This window comes from Tachysurus vachellii, chromosome 24 (assembly GCF_030014155.1).
Source record: "Tachysurus vachellii isolate PV-2020 chromosome 24, HZAU_Pvac_v1, whole genome shotgun sequence".
NCBI classification, from domain to species: domain Eukaryota; kingdom Metazoa; phylum Chordata; class Actinopteri; order Siluriformes; family Bagridae; genus Tachysurus; species Tachysurus vachellii.
The window spans coordinates 13,676,315-13,683,814 of NC_083483.1; the positions used below are offsets into that span (position 1 = coordinate 13,676,315).

The 7,500-nt window shown below is 38.9% G+C and overlaps 1 protein-coding gene across 7 annotated transcripts in view; it reads right to left on the minus strand.

Annotated features, from left to right (window-relative positions):
* nfixa (nuclear factor I/Xa) overlaps positions 1-7,500 on the minus strand; it is a 103,942-nt gene that overhangs the window by 83,556 nt on the left and 12,886 nt on the right. The window contains exon 1 of one of the 7 annotated variants that reach the window (XM_060859892.1): positions 6,838-6,947. The exons of the other annotated variants lie outside the window; for them this stretch is intronic. Coding sequence (XP_060715875.1) covers positions 6,838-6,885 — 48 coding nt within the window. The 5' untranslated portion in view covers positions 6,886-6,947. Of the gene's footprint in view, positions 1-6,837; positions 6,948-7,500 lie in introns of those variants that run through there. 7 annotated transcript variants of the gene reach the window in all.

The window sequence follows — 7,500 nt, forward strand, 5'->3', positions numbered from 1 at the left end:
CTCAAACACTTTGACTGTAATCGCTAGTCTCTCCTCGTCGGTTCACGGGTTTGTTACGTGCCTCTTCAGCTCAGGCTTTTCTGCTGTTCCTCTACGTCCTCTTTTTTGTGAGAACTCGTGATGTCAATACTAACTGATTAACTACAATGTATGCTTGGATTTTGTATTAAAGCGCTCTTTACGCATCTCTCTCTCTCTCTCTCTCTCTCTCTCTCTCTCTCTCTCTCTGTGAGTCTGTGTCTGAATCTGGTCAGTTGTGCAAACAGAATCCTAAATCCTAACACTTGCTCCACAAGATATTATTTGATTAATTTATTCAATTCGTATCTCAAACAGCTTCACAAAATAACACAACATTGGCTTGTGAAAGATTATAATCCAATCCTCTGATTAAAGCTCACGTTGTAATGGAGCTGCTTTATTACTTACGAATATTATTGATTATGGAAAGTATTGCGATCGTCGTGTAAATTTGTTCGTCAACAATGTGTAAAAATGTATTATTATTATTTTTTTAACATATTGCAGCGTCGACTGTAATGAAAGATTGATTCATCTCGCCTCAGAGATTTTCGGGTCACTTTAGGACAGTCAGGGATTAAGGAACAGAGCTCGCTAACTTCCCGTCTCAGGTCTTTTTTGCGTGACTTGGATTTTGTGGGGGTTTTTTTTTCCTCAAATCCCATGTTCGTTTAGGAAACCTGTACACCGACACCATCAGTCTTGGGTCATCCGCTTTCTCGTGCCTCAACGAGCCAACAGAGGCTTATCTGATGATGAATGAGAAATGAAATCATCACACAGAAACGTCTGAACCGTACGAGAGCGCAGCTGTGATTTAAACAAACAAGGCATTCGAATTCTGCTTTGGCAGAGCGTTTGTCCTCGACCGGACTTCGAGGTCTGCGTTACTGTAATTCCATCAGCTTTGCATTTTCGCATGCTTTCGGTGCATTAGAGAGCCGGAGCGTGATCAGAGAGGGGAAAGAAATCGATACAAAGTCTTAATGAAATGAAATCTTGAGGGCATTTTAATGAGGCATGAGATCAAATGACTTCTGAGAGCGAGCGCAGTGGCGTCGTGGGCAAAGTAATCGCTTACTTCTATTTAATATCATTAGACACTCTCCTCATTCAGGATATAACATCTTACCTAAGAACTTTAACTTCAGTTCACCTCAGTCAGAGTAATAACATCATAGTTATAATACTCGTATAATTTAATATGAACAGATGATCTGACTCTGTGATGGTGCTTTAATGTATATTTATAGATTATTTATATTTATGTAATTTTTATAATTTTATACTTTTTTTTTATTTATTTTATTTTTTGTTATTTTGTGTTTTCCAAATTTAATCTTCTTCTTCTTCTTCTTCTTCTTCTTCTTCTTTTTTTAAATAATAAATCCACATTTAAGTTGACATTAATTGCACCAACCAGGTTTTTACCCACAATCCAAAAATTTTTATAGCAGTAAAAATAAATTCCTATTTTTTTTTTCATTTTGTGTGAGAAACCTGAGATTCATTGTGTGACGTGTACTTGGATATTTCGGAAGATGGTTTGGAGGAATTTTTGTAGAGTGAGGTTCGGAATCGGTGGAGATCAGAGGAGTGTGAGACGCTGACCTACTGTATCTGTGTATCACACTCAAACACACCCACACACACACACACACACACACACTCACACACACAAACACACACAAAGCACCGGCAATATTTGTATTTTGCCTTAAATGCGGCAAATTTCAGAGATTTTCTGCTCAAATACCTAATAAACCTCAATGTGTCCGACTCGCTTTAGTGTTTTTCCTGCTGTAACACATCCGAGCAGTGTTTTTCATGTCACAGAACTGTGTACAACTAAACAATCTTGAGAAGATATTTAAAGTATGAGGATTACAACTTTTACGGAATGTAAAAATGCCCCATAGTTGTTTTGTATAGTGCTCCACTGTGTGTGTGTGTGTGTGTGTGTGTGTGTGTGTGTGAACCACATCAATATTTGCAGTGGTAACCTCAGCTTCAGCACAAGTAAAGAATTTTCCTTAATAAACATATGACTATTTGTACCAAATGTCACCCCTGGATTTTAACCCTATTTATTTTTTTAACTTCTTTATTGTTAAAGTTGCTGTGCGTCTCTTCCACTGTCCTGCGATTATACTTTATGTCTTTACGTCCTTAGATGTTCATGTACTATATTTGACAATGTAAAAGAAAGTGTAGAAAAACTGACATCCCCAACATGCACCACGAAAACGGACCAGTATATGCTAGCTATGCTATTAGCTATGCTATTAGTATTATTACTGTTCAAATCTCATAAGAACAGCGTCATAAGGAAAATATGAAGGTTAAATCGGGGGTCTCGCACGTGGTTAGTGTTTGTAATTTCATTCCTATATAATAAAATGTAATCCAAACACATTTGCCCTATTTTTACAATGACGTCATTTCCTGTGACATGAGGTTGACTCTGAGCAGCAAGATCAGGTTCTACTGCACGTGCGTATCGTTTACATTGCAAACATTTCCTACAAAATAAATTAATGAACCTTGAGATAGTGTGGAGTTTTGTAACAATTAAAATCCACAATAATGAAATTGCCAAAGAAAAAAAAACTACATCAGATTAGGGTTAGGGGGCGGAGTTTGTCATTTCTCTCTCAGCCTGTATTGGCAATGTAGAGACTTTGTCTATAGAGTTAGTGAATTTTTCGATTCGTTTATTGATTTTTTTTAACTGAACAACAAATCGTGTGAATTTTCGAGTAGATTTAGATGAGTGTTTTGCACTTTATGTAGTTTGACAGTTCACAACATTCGACTCATTAACTACTATTTTTCCAGTCGCCATCACTGATTCGCACCATTGTTCACATTGACCAATCAACCAATCACTGACCAGCATTGTTCACCAGTTTTCTCATGGTTGCTCATTACTGACATTATTTACAGTAATAAAAGAGGATTGTTTCATTTGTAACTGCTCCTTCACTTGTAAATATGTAAATAGATAGTTTCTGGTGCCATGACCAAAGAATTCATCTTTCTGTATGCAATATATTAGCTATTATTTCTGTCCAGACAAAAGGACTATTGTACAGAAACATTTACAGATTTACAATAAAATTTTCAATTATTGTAATTTGAAATTCAAATGATGACAAATAAACGATTATGCAAAGCTCTGACGTCACCATGGGACTTTTTTGCGCATGCCTTAGCTACACCTGAAGAGAGTTGGTAACACTGCTTTATGCAGCACACGTGAACACCGTGTCGAGCTTCATGCAGCACAAGTGTGAGCGTTAGATCATATTTTAATCCATTTTAACCCAAACACTCGTTGGTGCAGGTCAGGTGTCTGATCAGAAGAAAACTCTCTGCATGCATTGAGGCTGCAGCACGACCCGGGGCTGTGTTGCAAACTCTCACTGTGCGTAAACGTGGCCTGGAGTGAGTTGAGCCAAAACCTGCGCTTTACCACCGAACACAAAGACGGCATTCATTTAAAAGAAGAAGAAAAAAAAATCCCGAACTCCGTCCGAGACCTTGGCTGTGCTCCAAATCCCAAAACGTCGAGCCTGTGCACTTGCATACTAACAAGTGAGTCTGTAAGGCTACTTGTGCTCTCATTAAGTACACGCTCCTCCATGCAAGAGAGAAAAAAGAGACAGAAAGATTTACAGATAATAAACACACTGAGCGCGCGCTCTGCTGTGCGCCACGCGTGCGCGCGATCTCTAATTCGTTTTAATTAAAGCGGAAAAATAGCAGGCAAACGGTACAAGACAAGGTATCGTACTCTCTAGTACCACCTGATAGCTATATACTGCGTATATGACCGAATTTTAATTATTTATGCGTGCATAAAGACATCCATCTTTCTGTCGGCTTTTATTTGGCTAAATCACCCGCGGTAGGATGGTAGTCTGAGCCAGCACTTGATCTGCCTCCGTAGGCTTCATGCACTTCACATGTGTTGCCTCTTATTCTGTTTGACTATTTACAGGACGTGCAATGTGCTGAGCAGAAGGCTAATTACACTGATTACCCAAGCACCTTGGGCGACGCTAGGTGTGTATAATCCATCAGATGCCTTCTAGAGAACCTGACTGGCCAGTGAGGAAAAAAACCACAAACAAACACTCCAACAGAACTGCACGTCTCTTCTAGGTTAAAAAGAAACCACTGCTTCTTGACAAACAAGCCTCTAAATGCAGAGTATTCACTGAAGAACTGCACACTTTAAAAGGAAATAATCAAAAAAAAGTTTCCAGTCAATAAATCTGATTAAAACCATGAATCAGTCAGAACCTTATCACCAGGCTGCTGAGCACAGACTGACACTTCTTTTTTCTTTTCTTGTCTTTTTTTTTTAAACAAAAATAAGCAAAGGAGTTGACTCCTTTATATATATATATATATTATATATATATATATATACTAATAAATATCAGGCTAATAATCGCATTTCCAAGCAGCGTCTCAGTAACCTGTAGCCTCCAGTTCCAGGCCCAGGAAATACAAACAGCTGCCCAGAACCCGAGGCCAAGACCAAACTCTATGAAATGAAGGAATAGTAAAAAATAATGAAGCACAATACGTAGGAATAATAGTCAAGGTGGGTTTAAAATAAATATAATCTGTTTTGCAAATAAATAATGACATTCTCAGGCTAAAGAAAGACTGAGGCCTTAATGAGATGCTGCCACGAATTAAACTTTTGAGCCAAAGAGACAAGTTTCAGGCTTTAGATTAATAACTGAATGAATGAATGAATGAATGAATGAATGAATAAATAAAAAACAAACAAACAAACAAACAAATAAATAAATAAATAAAATTTCTTCCCTCCAGATGGAGCGACGCTCACACACAGCCCTGAGCTCAGTAGTAGTAGTGACAATAATAATAATAATAATAGTAATAATAATAATAATAAATTCCATACAAAATATGCCTACCTAAATGCCTTGCTTTTAAGGCTAAATACCAGGACTAGGCCGCATGTAAATCTGTATTAGATTTAACTTACTATTAAAAAAAGAGTGCAAATGAAATCATTACAATTAAATCAACTATGTGATCATTTATATACATTTCTGAGCTCAGTGCATTTCTCTATTATATAAATTACAGCTTCATCCATACCTCATATCACGAGGACACACATTTGGACACAGAGATAGAGATTTAAAGCAAAAAAAATAATTTGGGTAAAAACGCTATGCAGAAAACAACAATGACAACATCAAACAAATTAAAAAAAATAGCTGGCAAATGTTTAGCATTGGAAATAGAATTCTTTTTTAAATTTGTTGAATGAAACCCAGATGTAAAAGTGAGTCTTGTTAATATGAGCATGTCATAAAGACAGTTGGAGACTGCGTTAGATCTGAACTCAGAGTCTGCTGCATGCTGCACTTTCACAATCCACACCAAACATACTGTACATCCATAATTTTAAAGATGTTCATCAGTTCATTTCGGATGATTCTTGACAATTTAATAATAATTAAAAAAAAAAAGGCTCGGTTTTGGGAATTAAATACAAACCTTTGCCTAAATGTTTATTTGATCAATCCACTTTCTAATCTACAGTCTCAATTACTGGTGCGCGCATGCACACACACACACGCGCACACACACACACACACAAATTGTAGACAAAAATAACCTGACACATGTAGCACTTTTTTTTTGTTTGCACTGCAGAAATGACCAGACGGAATATTTCACGCAGACTGTCTCTAAATCACATGCAACATTTTTAAATGACAATAAATAAATAAGTAAATAAATAAATAAATAAATAAACAGAAGCAGCTGCAGGTTGTTTGGATAATGCAGGTGCACGAGTAGTATTAAAAACAAAAATGTTCAAATGAGTTGAAGCCGTCGGACTATTCTGCAGTTTGCCTTATCTGCTGTGATAAGCCGGGTGGAGAGAGAGAGAGAGAGAGAGAGAGAGAGAGAGAGAGAGAGAGAGAGAGAGAGAGAGAGAGAGAGAGAACACAACCATCTATACTGACAGCTGTTCATTCTGTCAGTCACCTTCGGGCAAAAAAAATAAAAAATAGAAACAAAAACCAGTGCCCTTTAAAATGCATAAGAATTCCAGAGAGAGCAAAAGCCGCAAATGTACAGTGAGAACTAAAAGCCGCTGTTTATATGAAACGTGAAAGGCGGCGTCCAAAAACGAGATACCACGTCGAAACCGAGGCGCGCGCGCGAGCGACCGGGCACCGGGATGTCCGGGCATTTTTTTCCTTTCAACATATTATTTAATACCCTGAATACATGCATGCGGTGGAGTCCCAAGGATCTTTCTGTTCCTTTTTTTTTTTTTTTTTTTGCCTATAGCCGTAGATCGAGTGTGTAAGCGCCATTTTCCCCGAGAACCCATGTGCACTGAGACGAAGCAGATCCGCGCGCTGGATAGATGCCACGCACGGGGGGTGGGGGTGGGGGGTGGTTGCTGGAGCTTTAGAGAGCACCGAGAGAGCGCGCGCATGGGAGGGGAAGAGCGAGGAAGAGTAAAAAAAAAAAAAAACACCAAGAGCAAAAAGGAAGCGCAAACACCCCTACCCCAAACACACACACACACGCACGCACACACACACACCCCAAAACATTTAAAAGGTGCAACACCACGAGACCAACAGCAAAAAAGTTGCAACAATGCATTTCAACAATCACAGTGCACATGCGCAAAATACAAAACTTTCATCTATATACTATGATGATGATGATGATGATGATGATGATGATTATCATTATTATTATTATTATTATTAACATTATAATTATTATTTGCATTACCTGTGTCAGGCAGTACGGAGAATACATAGCTACTTCGGAATTAAACATTGGAGGAGCGTTTACAGAGCTGAATGGAAGTTCGCAGTGTCGGGTCGCATAGCAATAACTCGCGCTCGTGCCCCGCCCCCCTCCTCCTCCTCCTCCTCTTCCTCCTCCTCCTCCTCCTCCCCCCACTCCTCCAACCCAACAAACCCCGCCTAGGAGCCAGAAAGTGAAAGCTCAAACTTACGTCAAGGAAGAAGAAGAAGAAAAAAAAAAACACGCACACGTGCGCGCACACACACGCACATGCACACGAGCGCGCGCGCCTCTCCTCCTGGGTCTGTCTCTTCCTCTCCTTGTTCCAGTCCAGTTTCGAACCACACAGGAGAAGTATTTCTAAAGCCGCTCAGCTCACACGCAGAACTTTATAAAGAGGTAATTTAACACTGGCACCATTTCTGTTTTAAAATTAAAGCTGCAGTTTGTAACTTAAAGCACACCGTCATTAAAACAATGGCTGTAAATCTGCCTGACAGCACAGTTTTGCATGGTGCATGAAGGTTCTCCGGGTTCCTCTCACCTCCTTGAAACATGCTGCTAATGCCAAAGTCTGTCCTTTTCCACCTAGATGTTCGACGTTTAGTATTTAACATAAAGATCATAAAAAGCTACTTTCTGCAC